The sequence below is a fragment of the Podarcis bocagei genome (genome assembly GCF_964188305.1).
Source record: "Podarcis bocagei genome assembly, chromosome: W".
NCBI classification, from domain to species: Eukaryota; Metazoa; Chordata; class Lepidosauria; order Squamata; family Lacertidae; genus Podarcis; species Podarcis bocagei.
The window spans coordinates 29,471,451-29,496,684 of NC_138131.1; the positions used below are offsets into that span (position 1 = coordinate 29,471,451).

General features: G+C 43.0%; 1 protein-coding gene across 1 annotated transcript in view; it reads left to right on the top strand.

The window, feature by feature from the left end:
- Nucleotides 1–25,234, top strand: part of LOC308578183 (putative helicase senataxin) — a 299,741-nt gene that overhangs the window by 240,324 nt on the left and 34,183 nt on the right. The window contains exons 21-23 of the mRNA XM_081178438.1: nt 1,142–1,329; nt 3,499–3,591; nt 15,985–16,149. Of these exons, the coding sequence (XP_081034564.1) occupies nt 1,142–1,329; nt 3,499–3,591; nt 15,985–16,149 (446 nt within the window). The remainder of the gene's footprint in view (nt 1–1,141; nt 1,330–3,498; nt 3,592–15,984; nt 16,150–25,234) is intronic.

A 25,234-nucleotide genomic window follows, 5' to 3' on the forward strand; every position in this document is an offset into this window, starting at 1 on the left:
AGTATGTCAACAATTAAGGTGTTTTGACTATCCCAGAAAAAAAGTTGTAGAGCTGAAAACTGACAGGCTGTTTATAAGCATCTAATGACCCTGCTTTGGGCATAAATAAAGTAAAACATCTATCAGGTCCTTAATGGTGTATGAGCTGCCTACGGTGAAAATGATTCAGTTAGTTTATTGGATCAAATTATTTACACAATTCTGTGAGTTTCTGTGAAATCAGCCTGTGTGATTACCATGTTAGTAGACAACATCCCTTTTGGTTAAAAAGAAGTGTATATACCAAGTACTGTTTTTCTGGGAGACACTCCAATGGCTGGTAGGGCAGAGGCAAGAGTAGATAGGGCCAATGCTTTAAGAATGTATTTTTGTATATGTATATCAAGGGATATTCCCATAGCAGTAGTCTTTGAGAGACTTTTATTTTTCTCAAGCACCACCATTTCTCTTAGTTCTGATATGCTGCAAAGAGCATAAGGAGAGGGGAGAAGTTCCTGCACCCTCTTACGCTGCCATCTTTCCCACTTTCAAATAAATAAAAGATTGGGTTATTTTGTGGGACTGTTTCCCAAGCCTCTTGGGTAGCCCAGAATAGTTCACTCATTCCTAATCTCTAGTTCAAATACAGGTGAAACTCGGAAAATTAGAATATCGTGGAAAAGTTCATTTATTTCAGTAATTCAACTTAAAAGATGAAACTAATATATGAGATAGACTCATGACATGCAAAGCGAGATATGTCAAGCCTTTATTTGTTATAATTGTGATGATCATGGCGTACAGCTGATGAAAACCCCAAATTAACAATCTCAGAAAATTAGAATATTAAATGAAATCAGCAAAACAAGGATTGCAAATAGAGCAATATTGGACCTCTGAGACATGAGACCGAGCAATGCAGAAGAGCTGAAGGCTGCTGTTGAAGCATCCTGGTCTTCCATAACACCTCAGCAGTGCCACAGGCTGATAGCATCCATTCCATGCCGCATTGAGGCAGTAATTGATGCAAAAGGGGCCCAGACCAAGGACTGAGTACATATGCATGCTTCTACTTCTCATCTCTTGTTCTTTAATTGTTGCTGCCTTTGCTTAACCCATTCCCTGAAAGTTTTACTCCTCCTCCCCTCCCTTGCTTTGGCAGAAAGCTGAGGATTACGGCTACAGGCAGTCTCTGATGGGCCGACTCTGCAGACACCTGAATGGGCAAATCCAAGAAAAACACAGTGACAGGCTTCCAGTCCTGTGCTTGAGGACTCAGTACAGGATGCACCCAGAGATCTGCCTCTTCCCTTCCAATTACATCTACGACCATGCCCTGAAAACTGACCGGTGTGTAGACATCTTACTAATTTTTTTACCTTGCCTCAAGGCAACAGGCATTTCATGAAAAGGTGACCTAAGTGTGGACATCGGTTCCATATTACCCTGGAATTTTGGCTGGTGGTCAGGGATGGTGGGGGTTGTATTCCAGCAACACCTGGAGGGTCCTGCTTTAGCTCATCATATCTGGTGTGTTTGTGTGAATGAATGTACTTGCTCTGACACTACTGGTGAGTACTTAGTTGAATGAAAATTCTGTGCATGATCATAGGCCTCAAACCTGACTCTTTCCAGCAACCTAATTTGATACTTTAAGTTTTTTCTTCCATTCTAACCACTTTCTTGTTCTTTCTTTTTTAATATACTGTATATTAAAAATGATGGTGTTAAATTCCATCCATGTACAATTATATGTATTCAAGTCTCCAGGGCCAGATGAACTGCATCCAAGAGTATTAAAAGAACTGGCAGATGTGATCTCAGAACCACTGGCAGTCATCTTTGAGAATTCCTGGAGAACAGGCGAAGTCCCGGCAGACTGGAGGAGGGCAAATGTTGTCCCTATTTTCAAAAAGGGGAAAAGAAAGGACCCAAATAATTACCTCCCACTCAGTCTGACATCAATACCAGGGAAGATTCTGGAGCAGATCATGAAGCAAACAGTCTGTGAGCACCTTGAAAGGAATGCTTTTATTACCAATAGTCAGCATGGATTTCTGAAAAATAAGTCATGTCAGACTAACCTGATCTCGTTTTTTGACAGAATTACAAGCCTGGTAGATGAAGGGAATGCAGTGGATGTAGCCTACCTTGATTTCAGCAAGGCATTTGACAAGGTGCCCCATGATATTCTTGTAAAGAAGCTGGTAAAATGCGGTCTTGACTCTGCTACCACTCAGTGGATTTGTAACTGGCTGACTGACCGAACCCAAAGGGTGCTCATCAATGGTTCCTCTTCATCCTGGAGAAGAGTGACTAGTGGGGTGCCACAGGGTTCTGTCTTGGGCCCGGTCTTATTCAACATTTTTATCAACGACTTGGATGATGGACTCAAGGGCATCCTGATCAAATTTGCAGATGACACCAAACTGGGAGGGGTGGCTAACACCCCAGAGGACAGGATCACACTTCAAAACGACCTTGACAGATTAGAGAACTGGGCTAAAACAAACAAGATGAATTTTAACAGGGAGAAATGTAAAGTATTGCACTTGAGAGGAAAAAAAATGAGAGGCACAAATACAAGATGGGGGACACCTGGCTTGAGAAAAGTACATGTGAAATGGATCCAAACTACAAGAAAGAAGATTCCACCTAAACATTAGGAAGAACTTCCTGACAGTAAGAGCTGTTCGACAGTGGAATTTGCTGCCAAGGAGTGTGGTGGAGTCTCCTTCTTTGGAGGTCTTTAAGCAGAGGCTTGACAACCATATGTCAGGCGTGCTCTGATGGTGTTTCCTGCTTGGCAGGGGGTTGGACTCGTTGGCCCTTGTGGTCTCTTCCAACTCTATGATTCTATGATTCTATGATTCTATGATTCTAATTTTTAGTGAACGTTCCCTAATAGTTGCTGACAGAAATTTATATGGTGCTTTTGTCCATAAATTGTTCTGTTTAACCTCTTCAGTGTTTATATCCCAATTTAATTCCCACCAGCTTTTTAGATTTTGTTGGGGGCAAAATTGGTTCTCAATAAGTGTTTTGTATAAAAGGGAAATGCTATCTCTTATTACTATATTTTCATATTCTGTTAGTTTACTTGTAGCTTCATTTTTAATCTGTGTATTTGTAAGAAATGATCTCGGCTGATATCCTAACAGCCATGAAATTTGATTATTTTCTAAACGTACTTGCATTTCTGCTATTGTAAGAGGTTGTATAAGCCTCTGGATTTTTCTGTATAAGCCTCTGGATTTTTTGCCCTTCCACTGCTATTCACTGAATATGTTTGTCATGCTGTTTGAATATTCCCCTTCATGTAGAAAACGATGACATCAGGGAGAACAGTTTCTGTCATCCCCCACACCACCTCCCTGACATGCGAGTTTTCTCTATGTGGGGAACATCATGTGAATGATTATGTGACGGATAGTGTTTCCTCCTGCAGTGAAGAATTGAGCAAATAGACCTCAGCACACTGCTTTTTAAAAGCTATTATGATTTCTCATTGCATTATAGGTGGACAGAAGAGAGCCGATTCTCTTTGGAATGGCCCTTCCTACCGTACCTCCTCTTTGATGTTTTGGATGGCCAGGAAGAACAGGAGAGCAAGTAAGTTTTTCATTTATTTGCTTTGTGAATTTGTAGTCGCACTTTTCAAAGTGGCTAACAGGAGTAAAATAAAGAAACAAAATTTAAAATCCCACATAAAGCCAACACTGTTTTTTATTAATTACATTTGTTAGCTGCTTTTTACACAAACAAATCTCTTTTTTATAATATTTTTATTAATTTTCACCAAAAGAAAAATAGATAAACATTTCAACTTAACAAATTTTCTCATTTTTGGACTTCCATCAGCCATTCTGACAATCATCCGAATTAAACTTTTTAGTTACACATTTCCTGAATTTCCTGTTGCCTTTTAACATACCCATCCACACCTGTTTTTCTTTCTTACAATATTTCTTAAGTTTTTACAGAGCTTCTTTAAATGCCACTAACGTTATTTCGTTATCACTTATACCTCCCCAATACTCGACTAATTTTCCCCAGTCCTCGATAAACTTTTGATCTCGTTTGTATCTGATCTTCCCTGTCATTTTATCAAGTTCTGCATAGTCCATCAGCTTCATTCTCGACTCCTCCAAAGTAGGTACTTGTTCCTGTTTCCATCTCTGGGCCAATAATATTCTTGCCGCTGTTACTGCATATTGGAAAAGTTTACAGTCCTTTCTGTTTATTTCATTTCCTATGATTCCTAAAAGAAAAGCCTCTGGTTTCTTAGCAAATGTATATTTCAACATTTTTTTCAATTCTTTATATATCAATTCCCAGAAGCTCTTCACTTTCTTACATTCCCACCACATATGGTAAAAAGTGCCATCCTTTTCTTTACATTTCCAACATTTCTTACATGTTTTATACATTTTTGCAAGTTTTACCGGTGTAATATACCATCTATAAATCATTTTCATAACATTTTCCTTTAACGCAGTACATGCGGTAAATTTAATGTTTTCATTCCATAGTTTAATCCAATCTTTAAATTGTATATTGTACCCAAAATCTCTGGCCCATTGTATCATAACAGATTTAACTTCTTCATCTTTTGTATGCCATTCCAACAATATCTTATACATTTTAGATAAGATCTTATATTCATTATTTATTATTTCTATTTGAAATTTTGAATCTTTCTCTGTATATCCATATTCTTTAAGATCCTTTTTAAACAATTCAGTTATTTGAAAATAATGCAACCAATCATATACATACTCTTTTACTTCTTCATAGGGTTTCATTTTCCATTTCCCCCCTTCCTTAACAATCAAATTTCCATATGTAATCCAATTCCTTCTCATATTGATTTTTTAAACACTCATAACCTCTAATGGAGATAACCAGTGCGGGATTTTTGGTTCGAGTAGGTTTTTATACCTATCCCATATTTCTATCAACGATCTTCGGAAAATGTGGTTCTCAAAACCTTTATGGATTTTCTTTTTTTCAAGCCATAAGTAGGCGTGCCACCCAAATCTGTTATCAAATCCTTCTATGTCTAACAACTCTGTATTTTCTAATTTTACCCATTTCTTTAACCAACAGAGACATGAGGCTTCATAATATAGAATCATAGAATCATAGAATCATAGAGTTGGAAGAGACCACAAGGGCCATCAAGTCCAACCCCCTGCCAAGCAGGAAACACCATCAGAGCACTCCTGACATATACCCATAAAAGCCTTTTTTGTTGCTTTTAACCTCTCTAGCAAGCCTGAGTTCATTCTGTGCTTTAGCTTTTCTGACTTTGTGTCTACACGTGCTGGCTATTTGTTTGAATTCCTCTTTGGTGGTTTCCCCCCTTTTCCATTTTTTGTACACATCCTATTTTAATCTTAACTCAGTTAAAAGTTCTTTAGATAGCCACCCTGGCTTCTTTAGGCACCTTCCATGTTTCCGTCTCATTGGTATTGCCTGACGTTGTGCTTTTACTATCTCCCTCTTAACAAACTCCCAGCCATCATGAACTTCCTTTCCTTTTAGTATTACTGTCCATGGTATCTCACCCAGCACTTCCCTAAGTTTTATATACCCTTATTTTTCGCTCTATAACACGCACCTGACCATAACACGCACATCGTTTTTAGAGGAGGAAAACGGGGGGGGGGGATTCTGAATGAAACAGTGGATGTATCATTTTTGTGCTTCATGCTGTGGCCACAGACATGTGATCTGATGGTGAATTTGGGGTGACCCAATGCAAAAATCCTGAGAATCCCTGTGGATTCATGCTTTGTAACCATGTTTTTGCACCATTGCAGCCCCAAGCAACAGTGGGTGCGTGATTTTTGGGGGGCAGGCTGTAGCCATGGACATGCTATGTGATCTGATGGTGAATTTGGGGTGACCCAATGCAAAGATCCTGAGGATCCATGTGGATCCATGCTTTGTAACCATGTTTTTGCACCATTGCAGCCCCAAGCAACAGTGGGTGCGTGATTTTTTGGGGGCAGGCTGTAGCCATGGACATGCTATGTGATCTGATGGTGAATTTGGGGTGACCCAATGCAGAGATCCTGAGGATCCATGTGGATCCATGCTTTGTAGCTGCATTTTAAGTGGGGAGGGAAGAAAAACACAGAAGGGACAAGGAGCATAAAAATGCAGGAGAGGGATTTAACGGGAGGGAGGAAAGAAAAGCAAAAGTCCCCCCACCCAAGCCAGCCCTCTCTCCACCTGCATGTTTTCTGGCTGCCTGCGAGGAGCAGGGAGAGGAATTAGAAGGAAGGACGCTCTGCTTTCCCCTCTGCTTGCCTGGGGATTTGCCTGCTCTTTGTTCCGTTTGAGCAAACACAGCAACGAAACAGAGGAGGGTGGGCAGTAAGACCCTGAGGCAGAATGCAGGAAAGCAGCAACTTCCTCTTTTCAGGTTTGCCTTCTCCGACACGCGATTTGATTTTTTACTGATTTTTGTTCCTGCGCTTGCCCTAGTCGGCTCCAGGGACCACACATTCGCTCAATAACACGCACAGACATCCCCCCTTCCTTTTTAGGAGAAAAAAATCTGCGTGTTATAGAGAGAAAAATATGGTAGTTTCAAGTCTGGCAGGGCGAAGCCTCCTCTTTCTTTAGCATCTGTTAATAACTTAAACTGAATTCTTGGCTTCTTACCCTGCCAGATATACCTTGAAATTACTCTTTGCCACTCTTTGAAGGTCACAGTCCCCTTGATTATTGGAATTGTCTGAAACAAAAATAACAATTTTGGCAGCACGCTCATCTTTATAGATGAAATCCTTCCCCACAACGATAACTTCATTCGTCCCCACACCTCCAGATCTTTCTTTATTCCGTTCCACACTGGTAAATAGTTATTCTGGTACAAATCAATATTCTTTTGGGTTATCCAAATACCCAAATATTTCACCTTCTTCACCACTTCTATACCCGTTTGTTGTTGCATTGTTCCTATCGTATCTTGATCCATATTCTTAGCAATTATTTTAGTCTTTTTCTTATTCAATATAAATCCTGCCACTTGACCAAATCTTTCCACCTCTATAAGTATATTTTTAACACTTTCCAAAGGTTCTTCCACCGTTAAGACCAGATCATTGGCAAAGGCTTTAACCTTATATTCATTCCGGCCTACTGCCACCCCTTTTATTACCTCATTTTCCCTTACAGCTTTTAGAAAGACTTCCAGGACCATGATGAATAACAGTGGCGAAAGTGGACACCCTTGTCTTGTACCCTTGGTTATCCCTATTTCTTCCATAATCACATTGTTAACAATCAATTTAGCCTTCTGTTCAGTATATATTGCCTTTATATATACACAAACAAATCTCAAAGCAACTTAACAGATAAAAACAATGAAAACTTAAAACACAATGTGTAATTTCATACACTTCTATCATGTCGCCTGTTTTCTAAAGTAAAAAGTCCCAAATGCTGCCACCTTTCCTCATAGGGGAGTCACTCCATCCCCCTCATCATTTGGGCTGCCCTTTTCCTGAACCTTTTCCTTTTTGAGGAGGCGACCAAAACTCTACATAGTATTCCAAATGCAGTCTCACTGTAGATTTGTGTAACTGCATTGTGATGTTGGCAGTTTTATTTTTCATTCCTTTCCTAATGTTTCCTAGCCACACACTGGCCATCTAATCCAGCCCTCAGAAAAAGCTAAAGAGCCCTGCTTAGCCCCCCACCCCAAGGGTCCCTCTCTCATCCTAGAGTAAGGAGCTCATGGCTGGTCTGCAATCTCTTACCATCCCCACCCTGAGCTATGAGAGTTGGGAGTCCCAACAAAAGGTGCACCACCCCTGATTTAGTCCTGAACTCTATTGTAGGACAGGAATGGGGAAACCTGTTTCCCTCCCAGAGGTGCTGTTATAAACCCAGATTGTTGCTGGACTACAGGTATATGGTGTCATCCCTGCTACATTTGAAAGGTCTGCTGTGTGGTGTGGAACTCTGGCTTGGTGGACAATTTGGGTAACTTGTTGTTGTTGTTGTTTAGTCGTGTCCGACTCTTCGTGACCCCATGGACCAGAGCACGCCAGGCACTCCTGTCTTCCACTGCCTCCCGCAGTTTGGTCAAACTCATGTTCGTAGCTTCAAGAACACTGTCCAGCCACCTCGTCCTCTGTCGTCCCCTTCTCCTTGTGCCAACATCCCCTTCTCCTTTCCCAACATCAGGGTCTTTTCCAGGGAGTCTTCTCTTCTCATGAGGTGGCCAAAGTATTGGAGCCTCAGCTTCACGATCTGATCTTTGGGTAACTTACCTGCCACAGATTGATTTGATCAAGAACATAAGAAGAGCTTGCTTGCTGGATCAGCCCAGAATCCCATCAAATCCCACATCCTGTCCTCACAGTCAGCAACCAGATGTCCCAATGGGAAGGCTGCAGCAATCATGATCTGGTGTTTTCCCACTTTCCACCACAATAAGAGCATGTGGCAGCTTTTGTGGCCATGTTCTCCTTAGCTGTTGGTGGGTGGGCACACTTAAGAGTTTTTTAAAAAGCTAAGATTGAAGCAATCTTTGAGGTCATCTAGCACTGTTCAGGGCACAAATATAAGATGGGGGACACCATCTTATATTACTAACAAGACATTGTTAGTAGTATGTGTCTTAGTAGATCACAAGCTTAACATGAGTCAGCAGTGTGATGCAGCAGCAAAAAAATATAATGATCTTCTAAGCTGCATCAACAGAAGTCTGGTGTCCAGATCAAGGAAAGTAATAGTACCACTCTATTCTGCCTTGGTCAGACCACACCTGGAATACGATGTCTCGTACTGGGCACCACAATTTAAGAAGGGTGATGACAAGCTGGAACGTGCAGAGCAGGGTGACCAAGAAGATCAAGGGTCTGGAAACCAAGTTTTATGAGGAACCATTGAGGGAATTTGGTATGTTTAGCCTGGTAAAGAGGAGACTGAGAGGAGATATGACCCTCATCTCCAAATATTTCAAGGGCTGTCCCATGGAGGATGGAGCAAGCTTGTTTTCTCCTTCTCTGGAGGGTAGGACTCAAACCAATGGCTTCAGGTTACAATAAAGGAGACTCCAACTATATACCTGGAAGAACTTTATGACAGTAAGAGCTGCTTGACAGTGAAATGGACTCCCTCAGGCGACTGTGGACTCTCCTTCCTTGCAGGATTTTAAGCAGAGGTTGGATGGCCATCTGTCATGAGTGCTTTAGTTGGAATTCCTGCATTGCAGGGGTGTTGGACTAGATTACCCTTGGGGTCCCTTCCAACTCTACAGTTCTTTGAGTGTATGTCCCAAAAGAACCTGTCAGGGAACTGACATCGGAGCAGAGGGGAGAAGCGAGGCTCCCGGACTCTGCAGGAGAGGGGAAGAGTAAGGGAAGAGAGAGAACGTCATCTGGGGAAGGAAGTTCAGGTGACACCAGGAAGAAGGGAGAGGCGGAGAGCAGCTCGGAGGTGAGGCTCCGAGACTCTTCCAGTGAAGTCAGTGAGGAGGATGGAGGACCACCACTCGGCACGCCCACTCTGCGCAGAAGGCTTCCGCGCAGAGAGGCGAGGCGGAGGTTGTCCGTCAAGGAATTCTTATGCTGGAGGAAATTTAGGAGACGCCCACTCACGGATTCTGCTAGCGACTGAGCAGCAGCGCCAAGGCTGCTCAGTCAGGGAAAGACACAACCAACCCTAAGCTGTTTGGAACAGCTAGAGGTTTACACACAAGCAACCCCAATTCCCGTGACAGAACCCTAAGAGAGAGAATCTGTGATAACTTTTAAAATGAGGCACACATCCAAATACAAGGCCTTCAGGACTTCCGGAGGCGGCGCGTTCAGCAATGGCGGTCCTCTTCAGCTGCTGAAGAGGGGCTCCGCGGGAAAGGGTCGTGCGCTGCGGCACAGCGACGATCCACGTAGAAAAACCACTGGTAGAGTGAGCCAGTGGCCGTGGGATTCGGCGGGCACCAGGAGCGACCTCGGAAACGCAGAAGAGACCCCGTAAGGGGTTTCGGAACGTGGAGGGGGTAGCGGTGCTGTGAAGCCATCGCTCTTTCCGCGGAAGTGAAGCCGCGCGGCTGCTGCTGATCGACGCTGACCTTTCTTCTTTGAACAAAAGAATTGAAACAACATACTCGTGAGTAAGAAATCCGAGGCTTTATTTGGACCTAATTTGGTGAATTTTGGCTGAAAGCGGGAGACGCTAAAAAGGAAGTCAGTCTTCCGGCTCTGTTTAAAGTACCTAGCAAAGACTTTTTAAAGCGGAAGCGTTGAAAGGAGTTTAAAGAAGTTGGATTATACCCTGCAAATTCGGATTTGCTTGATTAAAAGTTAAGGAAAGGCTAAAACTGCTATAAGTGGACAGAGACTGTGAACCCTCTTTCTATCTTTTGTGGATTACAAATTTAAGATACCCTGCTCTCGGGCTGGCCGGATACAAGGTAACACCAGACTGCGGCAACTGTGTACAAAAAGTTAAATGTTACATAGGGCTACTTTGTAAGCTGTAAAAAAGGAACTGTTGCATGCACCTTTGTAAAGAACTTTTACTCTCTGCAGTTAAATCTGAACTTAGAGGGCTCCCCCATTGTTTTGAACTTTATTCAACTTTTTTGTGGGAACTTGATGGTGGAAACTTTTCCTTCTTCTCCTTAATTTTTGGGGAGCTCCCCCTGCTGGATTGTGGAATTATTAGTCTCTGGGAACTGCCGGTTGTTTTGGAATTTTTTTGAATGGTTGTTTATTTTTCCTGGATTGCCTTTCCCATGGGATTTACAATTTGACCTTGATGCTTGGACAGCTGTGGAATGAGTGGCGCACCAAAAACAAGGGCTGCTAAGAAAGCAAAACAAACTGAACTTTTGCAATTAACTTTGCCTGTGCAGTCACGAAGATCGTCTGTCCCTATTGTGACAGGCCTGCAAGAAGGACAACCCAAGCAGCCAGCTTTTGGGGATATGGCTGCAGGAGGGCTAGACCCTGTCTCTAAAGAAATATTGGACCAGCTGGCAGCATTAAATAAGAAAGCTGACGAACAAGCAGCTAAATTTGAGGAACAAGCGGCTAAATTTGACCAGGTAACAGCTACAATCAATAAACTGACAGATCAAGTCGCTCAAAATACACAGGCAGTTGGCAATATTGAAAAGATCACAACAGAAAACCGAAAACTAGCACAGGAAGCAAATACAAAAGCAGACCAAAATAAAGAGAAGATAGAAGAATTAAGAGGAGAAGTAAGGCCACTGAGCAGACAGGTCACTGAACAGCAAGCGTTTCTGTCCATGGCGGAATTGAAAAACAGGGAATGCAATCTCAGGCTTAGAAATATCCCAGAAACAGAAAAAGAAGACTTGATCAGCTTTCTGACATCAGAAATATCCAAGTTCTGGGGTTTGGCTGAAGAGAAAGACTTTAAAATAGTTACCGCCTTCAGATTGGGAAGAGTGGTCAAGAAGGATAAACCAAGAGATTGCTTGATCATTTTGAGATCCAAGCAAGAAAAAGAGAACATACTCGGCCTACATTTCAAAAATTCATTGGTGATTCAGGGAAAGAAGGCAGAAATCTTCAGAGACATCCCTAAACAGTTACTGGACTTAAGAGCTACATATAAAGATTTGGCAAGTTTACTGAGAAACAACACAATCCCTTACAGGTGGGAATTCCCTCAAGGACTATCTTTTACCTTGAAAGAGAAGAAGGTAAGAATCAGAACAGCAGAGGAGCAAGAAAAGTTCCTAAACGATCACGGGGAGGACCTTCGGAAGGGAGTGGCAGGAGCCTGGCCACCTCCTTCGTTTGGTTTCAATCCGGTTCCACCTCCAGACAAAAACGACAAAGGAGACACCCCTACAGGCCAATAAATTAGCCCGAGATGTCTCTGCAGCTCCTTAGTTGGAACATTCATGGCGCAAATTCTCCCGAGAAAAGGAAAAAGATTTTTCATATATTGAGAAAAGAACAATTAGATGTTATTTGTCTTCAAGAAACACATGTGACTAGGCTCCACAGGAGAGTGTTAATTAACAAGAGACTAGGCCAAGCATTCATCTCATCAGACAAGGTTAAAAAAAGAGGAGTAGTGATATACGCAAAGGAGAGCCTAGCACCAAAGTTGGTCTTTAAAGATGAACAAGGAAGAATTTTGGCGATTGAAATACAATCACAAGGAGAAAAATTTTTGATAGTAGGAATCTATGCACCAAACGATGGAAAATCGGAATTTTACAAGAAGCTGCATGAGATAATGTTGGACTATATTGACTATACTAACATCATTTTGATGGGTGATATGAATGGAGTTGTCTCTACATACATGGATAAGTCACAAAATCAGAATTTGACCAAAGATGGCAGGCTTCCAAAGACTTTCTTTGAACTTACAGACAATATGGATTTGATTGATATCTGGAGGACAAAGAACCCTCTGGGTAAAGAAGGAACATTCTTTTCTGAGGCCCACCTATCGTGGACAAGAATCGACCAAATTTGGACATCTAGAGGACTGGCACCTAAGACAAAAAAAGTTGAGATCTGCCCTAAAACCTGCTCCGACCATAATGCCTTGAAAATAGACCTGAGACTTACACCAGCTGGATCCTTCAGATGGAGAATGAATGACTACCTGCTTAGAGATCAGGAGATTGTGAAGAAGGCCCAAAAAACATTGAAAGATTATTTTGAGATAAATTTGAATACTTCGGTGGAAAAGAAAACAATCTGGGACGCGAGTAAAGCTGTTATGAGAGGGTTTCTGATACAACAGAACACTATTAAGAAAAAACTCTGGAATGGTAAAAAGGATAAGATTTTGGAGAAGATAAGAGACGGAGAGAAAAAGTTGAGACTAAACCCAAAATCAAAAGAAGTTTTAAGAGAAATAAAATTCCATCAAGCACAATATGCCAAACTGATAAATCAAGAAATCGAATGGAAAATTAAACAGATGAAACAAAGATCATTTGAATCTGCAAATAAATGTGGGAAGCTGCTGGCATGGCAGCTGAAAAAGAGACAGAAATTGAACTTTGTTACCAATCTGGAGGTAGAAGGAGAATGTATTCAGAAACCAGAAGATATCAGAAAGTGTTTCCAGAGATATTTTAAAAAACTGTTTACTCAAGGACCCCAAGTAGAGACTGAGATAAAGAAGTTTCTAAAAAGTTATGGCCTGCAAAAATTAACACAAGATAAACAGACAGTCCTGAATTATAAAATAACACAACAGGAAATTGAAAGTGCCATTCAGAATTTGCAGTTAGGCAAATCTCCAGGTCCAGATGGACTTACCTCCAAATATTATAAGACACTGAAGGAATATTTGGCCCAGCCATTATTGGAGGTATGTAACCAAATTATGGAAGGGAAGGGGGCACCCGAATCGTGGAAAGAGGCATTCATCACTTTGATACCAAAACTGGAATCTGAAAAGACTCAACTTAGGAATTACCGTCCCATCTCACTCCTAAATGTGGATTACAAAATTTTTGCTGACATTCTAGCAAATAGACTGAAAAAAGTCTTAAATGAAATAATCCATAAAGACCAAGCAGGCTTTCTTCCCGGCAGGCATTTGTCTGAAAACACCAGGAACATTGTCGATGTTTTGGAGTTACTACAGACGAATTTGAACACGAAAGCAGTTTTGATTTTTATAGACGCCGAAAAAGCCTTTGACAATGTATCTTGGAAATTTATGAAGAAAAATTTGGAAGGGATGGGAGTGGGAAGGGCGTTCCAAAATGGTATTGAAGCAATATATTCAGAGCAAAAAGCTAAATTGATAGTAAACAATGTGGTGACAGAGGAGTTTAAAATTGAAAAAGGGACACGACAGGGATGCCCCCTATCACCCCTGTTATTTATTTCTGTCCTGGAGGTGTTGCTGAACCTGATTAGGAAGGACCAGCAGGTGGAAGGAATACAGGTCGGAGAAAAACAATATAAACTAAAGGCTTTTGCAGATGACTTGGTTTTGACATTACAGGAGCCAGAAGCTAGTGCAAAAAGAGCTTTAGAATTAATTTCTGAATTTGGTCGGGTGGCGGGATTCAAGTTGAACAAACAAAAAACTAAGGTTCTGGCAAAAAACTTGACACCTTCAGAAATAGATGGGTTCCAGAAGGAAACAGAACTAAACGTGGTAACAAAGGTGAAATACCTGGGGGTTAACTTGACTGGGAGAAATTTGAATTTGTTTAAAGATAACTACGAAAAATGTTGGTCAGAAATTAAAAAGGATCTAGAAATTTGGTCAAGATTGAAACTTTCCTTGTTGGGAAGAATTGCAGCAGTTAAGATGAATGTATTGCCAAGAATGTTGTTTCTGTTTCAAACCCTTCAGATCGTGGACAGAGTGGAATGTTTTGGAAAGTGGCAGAAGGACATTGCGAAGTTTGTCTGGCAGGGCAAAAAGCCCCGAATAAAATTTAAGATACTAACAGATGCAAAGGAAAGAGGGGGGTTTGCCCTGCCGGACTTAAGATTATACTATGAAGCTGCATCCTTCTGCTGGATGAAGGATTGGTTTTTGTTAGAAAACACTGATGTCCTAGATCTGGAAGGGTTTAACAATGCTTTTGGGTGGCATGCATATTTGTGGTACGACAAGGTAAAGTCTCACAGATTGTTTAAAAACCATATTGTCAGGAAAGCTTTATTCATTGTCTGGACTAAATATAAGGACTTATTCGAAAACAAGACTCCGAGGTGGCTATCACCAATGGAGGCAAAGGCCCCAAAAAGACTTAACATGGAGGTTGGCTGGGCAAAATACTGTGAAATAATAGAAAAATGCGGAGATAATTGGAGACTGATGAGTTTAGAAAAATTAAAAAATAAGGTGCGAGACTTATGCCCAAATCCAAGAGGTTTTTAAAAAAGACAAAAAAATTGGTTTCCAGGTGGAAAAATCAAAATTAGAGACAGAATTACTTGAACCTAAGACGAAAGTGCATTCAAGAATGTATAATCTGTTGCTGAAATGGAATACTCAAGACGAGATAGTTAAATCAGCTATGATAAAATGGGCACAAGACATTGGATACAACATTATGTCTGAAGACTGGGAAAGGTTATGGACCACCGGTATGAAATTCACGGCATGTAGTGCCTTAAAAGAAAACATTATGAAAATGGTATACAGGTGGTACATGACCCCAGTCAAACTTGGAAAGATATACCATTTGTCTGACAATAAATGTTGGAAATGTAAGGAGGCTGAAGGAACATTCTTTCACCTCTGGTGGACATGCCCGAGGGTGAAGGCTTTTTGGGGAATGATTTACAATGAGTTGAAAAAGGTGTTTAAGTACACCTTTCAGAAGAAACCAGAGGCCTTCCTCCTGGGCATGGTGGGCCAGAGAGTGTCAAAAAAAGATAGAACTTTCTTTCTATATGCAACTACAGCAGCAAGAATCCTTATAGCCAAATATTGGAAGGCACACGAGTTACCCACGCTGGAAGAATGGCATTCGCAGCTGATGGACTACATGGAATTAGCCGAAATGACCGGCAGAATCCGAGATCTGGGAGAAGAGACAGTGGAAGAGGATTGGAAAAAATTTAAGGACTATTTACAAAAACATTATAAGTTATATGAATGTTGAGAATTTGCTAAGTTTTTGGGAAAAACATGCTTCAGCATCGAGATTGGTAAAGGAGGGAAATTAAGTTATGAATTTAAAAAGTATAAATTATAGACTATACAACTAAATGAAAATACAAAAACACATAAAATAAGGTATCAAATTGCTGTTTATTTTTATTGAAAAGAAAGCAGGGGATGGAAGATTTGGGGAAGTCCAGTTGATTATGAACATTAATTTGGAAAAGTGAATTTTCTTTTACAATTCTTCTTTTTTCTGTAAAACCGCTTTTGTTGTGCTGTTGAAGATGTATTTGACCCTGGAAAAAAGCAATAAAAAACAAATTATTAAAAAAAAAACAAATACAAGGCCTTCAGCTCATCCCTTTCTCCCTCCCCTTCTATTTCTTTCTTGTTCAGTTCCTTCATTAATCTCCAGGAAGTTAAGCTGGTAATAGAATTAATGAAGTTAATTAAGAGCAAAAAGAGAGACATCAGCTTTCGCAACATTGGGATCATCACCCCATGCAGTGCTCAGAAAAGAAGGATCCTGAGCCAGCTGGAGAAAGAATTTGGAGAAAATAGGTAAGAATTTCACAAGCCTTGAACGGCATTAAAATCCCTTTAACTGGGCCTCTTGATTCAGCAGAGTGTCAGTCAAGTTACTGGAGGTGAAGTTTACTCTCAATTGAATCATGATTAAGTTGTTGAAATACTGCATTCAGTGTGCAATAGGCTCTCCAGATGCTGCTGGACTTCAGCTCCCATCAGTCCCAGGCAGTATGGCCTGTTGGCAGCGATGATGCGGGATACCGTCCAGCATCATCTGGAGGACCATGGGTTTCTCATTCCTGGTGTACAAAAGCACTGTAAGTATCCCCCCTGTCTTCCTCCAAAAGTGATGTCGCTTGTGAGGCCTTGCATGCTGCTGCAGTACATCCCAAGCAAATGAGACTACGCTTGTGCGTAGTCATCCCTTGTTAGCCTTATCTCTCACTTCCCTGAACTTATTATTTAATGAAATAAAAACTTCCCTCTGTTGTTTCCCTGTTGCTAAAATGTACGGTACATTGTTGGTTCCCTGGGGCAGGGATCTTCCTTATTTGTTGATGGTAGTCGGTAAAGCGTCTGTATACTGATAGCTCAGCACAATATCCCTGTGGGATGTAATCCATTGGTGCAGTCAAATGCAACATTCCTTATTTCCCTAGCGTGGGCACAGGCAGGGGGACATCCAGTCAGGGTAACGTCCTCTTCCACTGGTGTGGAGCATCCCTCCCCTGCATGTGACCTAGGAGATGGGCATCGCTCTGGCTGACTCCATAAAAGTGCCGAGTCATGCAGCCATTTTCTCAGTCTTGTTTGTCTTGCTTCACTTGCTTTCTATTCTCTTGTTTATCTTTTATAAACAAACAAACACAACAAACATAAATCATAGCCTTATTGAAAATTACACTTATTAACTTTGTTAAGTGACTTCCTCGCTTCCCCTTGGTTGAATTTCATTGCATGTCCTTTTAACGGTTTTCCAAATCCCAATTCTTATGAAATTTAACTTCAACATTAACATCCTTAGATCCTAACTGTAATGGGATGATTAGCTGCTTGTGCGTAAAATCGTGCTCCCTCAGAGTTTGTGCGGCTCCACAAACCTCTGTGTGTGACAGAGCTCCTCAAACATGTCTGCTCTAGTCACTCGTAGAGTCTGACAGTGGCTGTCTGCGGAAGCGCTTCCAGCAAAGAAGCTCCTTAACGGAAACGCGTCTCCTGGACTCACGGCGTGACAGTTTCCGGCGAGGTGTGGGTCTCCCTATGGGAGACTCAGATACCTCCCCACTGTTCTCGCTGGAAGCGTCTCCGAGCCCTCCCTCCTGCTCGCATTCCCTCAGAGATCCACTCCTCCCCCTGCTGGTTCCTGCTTCAGCTGTTGAGTCTCTTTCTTCCTCCCTGAGCCCCTCCACCACCTGATGCTCCGATGGCAGTTCCCTGACATCCACCTCCCCTCCAGGGCCCCCCTCACCCCCTCCCATTTCCTCTCCTCTGGGAGGTGAAGGGTTAAAACCCCGAAAAGAATCTTCTTCATCTTCAGACGTCTCTTACAATTCCCTCCATCGATCGCCGTCCTGGCTCGCTGAATCCTCCTCCTCTTCGGAATCTGTGAACCCCTCCAACTCCTCTTCTTCGTCGGTGGTGGCAAAGTATTTCCTCCGGAACCTCGCTACAGGCTGAGGTTTACGTGGGAACCTCTGATGAAAAGTTTCTATTAAAACTTCGTCATTGACATCCTCTGCCCTAACCCAGGTGTTTTCCGACTCCGGTTCCCCTTCCCACATTACCAAATACTCTACTTGATCTCCCTTCCACCTGGAATCGAGGATCTCCGCTACATGGTAGCTGTGTTCCTTCTCCTCCATTGCTGGCCCCCTAGTGACCCTCCCTTCTCTGTCCCCTTTATACGGTGACAGCAACGACCTGTGGAAAACTGGGTGCAGCTTCATGTGGTTCAGTAACCGGAGTCTGAAAGCCACTGGGTTGACCTGCTGCATGACTTCAAATGGGCCCAGCCTTTTGGGTCTTAACTTCTTACAACCCCCTTTGAATGGCAACCCTTGGGTTGACAGCCACACCTGGTCCCCCACCCTAATGCTTTCACCTTCCCTTCTGTTTTTGTCTGCCTGCCTCTTATATTCCTCCTTAGCCCTGTTTAAGTTGAGTTGGAGCTGGCGATGGATCGCTTCCATTTCTTCAACGAACTGTTCTGCAGCTGGAACGCTCCAGTTCTCCCCTTCCCCCCCTGGGAAGGCTCTGGGATGGCACCCGTGATTAGCCAAAAAGGGGCTCATCCCCGTGGACACGTTCTCTGCATTGTTGTAGGCAAATTCTGCCAACGCCAGCTTCTCCACCCAATCATTCTCTCTGTCATTCACATAACACCTCAAATATTGCTGGAGAACACCATTAGCTCTTTCCGCCTGCCCGTTGGTTTCTGGATGACGGGCCGTTGAGAAATTAACCTCTACATGCAGTAAGCTCACGAGCTTCCTCCAGAACCTGGAAGTAAATTGTTTCCCTCGGTCTGAAACCACCCTCAAGGGGGCGCCATGCAACCTAAACACATTTTCTACAAACAATTTAGCTGTTTCTTCTGCTGTGACCGCATGTGAGCAGGCTATAAAGTGGGCCATTTTAGTTAATAGGTCTACCACAACCATGATGGCTGTTTTCCCTCTAGACCTTGGCAGATCAGTCATGAAATCTATTGCCACTGCTTCCCACGGTCTTTCAGGTGTGGGTAGTGGTTCTAATAAACCTGCCGGTGCCCGCCTCTCCCCCTTGGCTCGTTGGCATTGTTCACACCCTCTCACATACTCCCGCACATCTTCCCTGACCTTGGGCCACCAAAATTCCCTGGTAACCAGCCACATGGTTTTGTGTTGCCCAAAATGCCCTGCTGTGGGGCTATCGTGCAGTTGCTTGAGTACCTTCTCCCTCAATTCCCCTTCGGGTATATATAACGCTCCCTTGTAGTACAATGCCCCGTTTCTCTCCTCAAAACCCCCGGGTTTGTCTCCCTCCCTCCTGAGACCCCTGAGTTTGTCCTGGGCGTATTCATCATGCACCGTTCCCTCTACCAATTCCCTTTGCCCCACCAATGCCGCCCCACACACCCAGCGGTCCTCTGGAATGACATGGGTCTCTTCGGGTGCTCCCTCCCCCTCCAAATATTCAGGTTTGCGTGAGAGAGCGTCCGCCCTAACGTTCTCTGGGCCTGGCACGTAACAAATCTCAAAGTTAAATTTGGAGAACTCCTGGGCCCATCTCAACTGCCGTTGGTTGAGCACTCGCGCAGTTCTCCAATACTCTAGATTCTTATGGTCCGTGCACACTTGCACCTTATGTTGTGCACCAATTAGCAGGTGCCTCCATTTCCGGAAAGCCTCATGAATAGCAAGAAGTTCCCGGTCGTACACCGTGTAGTTCCTCTCGGATTTGTTCAGCTTTCGCGAAAAGAAGGCACACGGTCGCCACTCTGACTCCTCCTTCCCCGGCTGCAGAAGAAGCACCGCCCCTATGGCTCTGTCAGATGCGTCTGTTTCGACCCTCAGCTTCTTTTGTAAGTCCACATGCAGAAGTTGTTCTTCAGAGGCGAAGGCCCTTTTCAGTTCCTCAAACGCTCGCTCCGCCTCCGCCGTCCATACAAACTTCTTTTTACTGCTGAGACAGTCCGTAATGGGCGCCGTCAGGTGGGCGAAGTTTCGGATGAACTTACGATAAAAGTTTCCAAACCCTAGGAACCTCTGCACATCCTTCTTGGTTTTGGGTGTTTTCCATTCCAGCACTGCCTGCACCTTGCCGGGATCCATGGCCAATCCCTTGTCTGACAGGCGGTACCCCAGGAATTCCACCTCCTTGGTATGAAACTGACACTTCTCCAGTTTCACCCACAGCCTGTTGGCTTGCAGCCTGCTCAACACTTCTCTGACGTCTCTCACATGTTGCTCCTCATTCTCCGAATACACTAACACATCATCTAGGAAGGCAACGCAATTCTTGTAGAGCAAAGGACCCAGTACGTGGTTCATAAAAGATTGAAAGCACGCTGAGCCTGCTTGTAATCCAAAAGGCATAACGAGATATTCAAATGCCCCCAAAGGGGTAAACATGGTGGTTTTCCATTCATCCCCTTTCCTTATACGTATCAGGTTGTACGCCCCCCTTAGATCCAGCTTTGTAAAAATCTTTCCCTTCCTCACCCTGGTCAAAATATCATCAATCCTGGGCATAGGGAAAGCCACTGGTTCTGTCACTGCATTTAACCGCCTGAAATCACATACAAGTCTCGGCTTGTCCGTGTGCTTTTTATCCACAAAAAACACTGGGCTACCCCCCGCTGCTTTGGACTCTCTGATGAAGCCTCTCTTCAGGTTCTTGTCAATGAACTCTCGCAACTCCTGCATTTCTCTGTCTGACATGGCATACAACTTGCCCACAGGAAGCTGTGCTCCAGGGAGTAAATTGATCTGGCAATCAAAGGGCCTATGCGGGGGTAGTTGGTCAGCTTCCTTCTCGCTGAACACGTCGCTGAGATCTGCATACTGTGGTGGTACCTTCACCTTCTCCATTACTTCAGTCCCTGCTAGGGTGGCTTGGGCCCCTGCTGAACCCTTTTCCCCTTTGCAGTGTTCTAAGCAATGTGCTGAACCAAAGGAAACCACTCTTTGATGCCAGCCCACCAGCGGATCATGTAGCGCTAGCCAGCTCATTCCCAAAATAATGGGAGCGCCTCCCAAGGTGGCCACATTAAACGCTATCAGTTCTGTGTGCCTTGCCACCCTCATTATCATTGGGACGGTCTGCAAGCTGACTCCTCCTCCCAACAACTCCCTGCCATCGATCGTGGTCACCTGCAGGGGGTTGCTTAAAGGGATCGTCTGTATCTGGTGTTCAGCAGCAAACTCCTTGCTCATAAAATTGCAGGAGCTGCCTGAGTCCAACAGCGCCTTTATTTTTAGGGGGTGTCCATTTTGCAGCTCTAGCGACACTTCAATCACTAGAGCAGGTTGAGGAGCTTCTGGCACGGGCACTTTCACTGCTCTTTGGCCTGGCTGCAGTGCCCCGACTGTGGCAACCAGGCGTTGGCTTTTACCTGCTCTGTTTCTCCCTGCTCTCCTCCCTCAACAGCTCCCACCATCCCTTGCCATTCCTTCCTCTGGGGGCAGACTCTGGCAAAGTGGCCTGGCTGTTGGCAGAGATAGCATTTCCGGGCGCCCTTTCCCTCCTTCTTAGCCCCCTCACTGGGTTTTGAAAATGCGCGCGCGCGCGCTGTTCCGATTTCCATCGGCTCTGCCGGCGGGAAAGCTGGCTCAGGAATGTCTGGAATGCGGAACTCCTTCCAACGTTCCCCTCTCCCTTCCCGCCTCTCCAAGGCTCTTGCCTCCTGACGCGCTCCTATGGTCAGCGCAGATTTGGTCAGCTGATCCATAGACACCGCCCTGGGGCTCCGGGACAGCTCGTCTTTCACAGCCGAAGAAAGACCTTCTTCAAATAGCATCTGAATGGGTGCCGCCGATAAATCCCAACCCAATCTGTGAACCAGCATGGTAAACTCAGTCCAGTACTCACGGACAGATCGGCTTCCCTGCTTGCAAGCCATTAGCTGTCTGCGCACCACCCCTTCCTCAATATCGCTGGAAAACATGATATCCATTGCACGAAAGAACTTCATCGTGTCCTTTAGGACGTCGTTGTGCGTTGCCATTAGGGGTCGAACCCAGTCCCGCGCCCCTTTCTCAAGATGCCCAATTACGAAAGCAACTCGCGATTCCTCATCAGGGAACTCATCAAACTGCACATTAATGGCATATTGCATCTCTGTCCTAAAGGCATGGTAATCCTTGGGGTCCCCCCCAAACTTCTGCACCAATCCTGGTACCTTTCTGGGGAATTGAGTGGCTCTCCCCTTCTTGTCTGCATCCTGAGCCCTTCTCTCCTCAAGCCTCGCCGTCTGCAGCGCAAGTTGGACTTCCAACGCTCGGTATCTTTCTTCCAAGCTTGGACCAGCTCCAACCCCTGCTCCTCCGGTTCCGGCTGGGTCGCTCATGATGCTTTCTCCTGCACAGGCAGCGTACAGAGACTGTCAGACTGCTGTAATGGGATGATTAGCTGCTTGTGCGTAAAATCGTGCTCCCTCAGAGTTTGTGCGGCTCCACAAACCTCTGTGTGTGACAGAGCTCCTCAAACATGTCTGCTCTAGTCACTCGTAGAGTCTGACAGTGGCTGTCTGCGGAAGCGCTTCCAGCAAAGAAGCTCCTTAACGGAAACGCGTCTCCTGGACTCACGGCGTGACAGTTTCCGGCGAGGTGTGGGTCTCCCTATGGGAGACTCAGATACCTCCCCACTGTTCTCGCTGGAAGCGTCTCCGAGCCCTCCCTCCTGCTCGCATTCCCTCAGAGATCCACTCCTCCCCCTGCTGGTTCCTTCTTCAGCTGTTGAGTCTCTTTCTTCCTCCCTGAGCCCCTCCACCACCTGATGCTCCGATGGCAGTTCCCTGACACTAACCTTATGGAATTAAACATATTAATTCATCACTTAACATAAATAAAATCCTAAGCCAATCAAGTATCTGTAAGCTGTTTTCAGTTAATTTAACTTAACAAATTTAACTAGATAATCATTAAATTTAATCCACTCTTCCTGATACTCCTCCTCCTTCTGGTCGCAGACTCTTCCGGTTAGGTTGGCTAGCTCCGAAAAATCCATCATCTTCATCTGCCATTCTTCTATCATTGGTAATTCTTGGGTTTTCCACTTTTTAGCTAACAAAATACGAGCAGCAGTTGTGGCATACAAAAATAATTTAACATCTTTCTTGGGCAATTCCAAACCTGTTATTCCAAGAAGAAAGGCCTCTGGTTTCTTTATAAATGTATATTTCAACATTTTTTTCAATTCATTATAAATCTTTTCCCAGAAGTCTTTCACCTTGGGACAGGTCCACCACATATGATAAAAGGTTCCTTTCTTTTCTTTACATTTCCAACATATATTGTCACAATTATGATATATCTTTGCTAATTTTACAGGAGTCAAATACCATCTATACATCATTTTCATTATATTTTCCTTTACATGCGGTGAACTTGACCCCTTTCTTCCACAATCTTTCCCAGTCCTCAAACATTATATTATTTTCTTCATCTCTTGCCCAATCTATCACCACAGATTTAACTTGTTCATCTTTTGTGTGCCACTCCAACAATAGCTTGTACATTTTAGATAAATTTTTATCTTTAGTATCCAACAACTCGGTCTCCAACTTAGATTTTTCATAAGCAAAACCATTTTTCTTATCCAATTTATACAATTCATTGATCTGGTGGTAATGTAACCAGTTTAGCTTATCTTTAACTTGATCAAATGGTTTTAATTTGTAACCTCCTTCTTCTATTAATAAATCATAATATCTCAACCATTTGGTGTCCATATTTAGTTTTTTTCTGGGCCTTTGCCTTCATTGGTGAAAGCCATCTGGGCGTCTTTCTTTCTAAGAGTTCTTTATATTTTATACAAACATTATACAACGATTTCCTAATTGCATGGTTTTTAAATGCATTATGGGCCTTTACCTTGTCATACCATAAATATGCATGCCAACCGAACACATTGTTGAATCCCTCCAAATCTAATAGATCTGTGTCTTCTAGGTGCATCCATTCTTTAATCCAGCAAAGTGCAGCAGCTTCAAAATAGATTTTTAAATCTGGCGGGGAAAATCCCCCTCTTTCTTTAGAATCCGTAACTAATTTATATTTAATTCTGGGTTTCCTCCCCTGCCAGATAAATCTAGAGAGTGCTTTCTGCCATTCTTTAAAGCATTTTGCATATTATCTATAATTGGGAGGGCTTGAAACAGGAAGAGCATCTTTGGCAGCACATTCATCTTAATCACAGAAATCCAGCCCATTAATGACCATTTTAAATGTGACCATATCTCCAAATCTCTCTTAATTTCATTCCATAATTTCTCATAATTATCTTTGTACAAGTTCAGATTTTTCCCAGACAGGTTCACGCCCAAATATTTAACATTTTTCACAAAATCTAGGCCCGTTTTTTCTTGTAATAGTTTTCTTTCTTCATTATCCAGATTTTTCTCAATTACTTTGGTCTTGCTCTTGTTTAATTTAAATCCTGCTACCTGACCAAACTCTTGTATCAGCTCCAGTGCTTTGACTGCACTGGAATCTGGATCTTGTAATGTCAGAACTAGATCATCAGCAAAGGCTTTTAATGTATATTGTTTTGAACCTACTGTAATACCTTTGACTTGTTCATCTTTTCTAATCATAGACCTCCAGGACTGAAATAAACAGCAGAGGGGAAAGTGGGCACCCTTGCCTGGTTCCTTTCTCAATTCTAATTTCCTCTGAAACCACATTATTTACAATAATTTTGGCTTTTTGTTCTAGATAGATCGCTTTAATACCATTTAAAAAATCATGACCTATCCCCATACTCTCTAAATTATGTAACATAAAACTCCAAGAAACATTGTCAAAGGCTTTCTCTGCATCAATAAACATTAACATTGCTTTACAACTCTCTTGCTTCTAACTTTTCCAAAATATCTACATTTCTAATGTTGTCTTTCATATGTCTTCCAGGCAGAAATCCTGCCTGGTCTTTATGAATATACTCAGATAAAACCTTATTTAGCCTGTTGGCCAGTACGTTTGCAAAAATTTTATAATCCACATTGAGTAGGGAGATTGGTCAGTAGTTTTTAACATTGGATCTATCTTGACCCTGTTTAGGAATCAGAGTAATATAAGCTTGCTTCCAGGTTTCAGGTGCTTTGCCCGCTCCCAAAATCGAATTAGATACTTCTATCAGAGGTTGAATGAGCCAGTCTTTCAATGTCTTATAATATTTCACTGACAGACCATCAGGTCCTGGTGTCTTTCCAAGTTGCATTGAATTAATTGCCTGTTCCACTTCCTGGTTTGTAATTAAACCTTTTAGTAGATTCTTTTTATCCTCCGGAATCTGTTGCAACCCATTAGTCTTTATAAATTGCTCGATTTTCCCTATATCTTCTTTATCCTTTTTATACAGTTGTTTATAATATTTGTAAAAGCATTTTCTAATGTCTGCAGGGTTCTCTACAGAT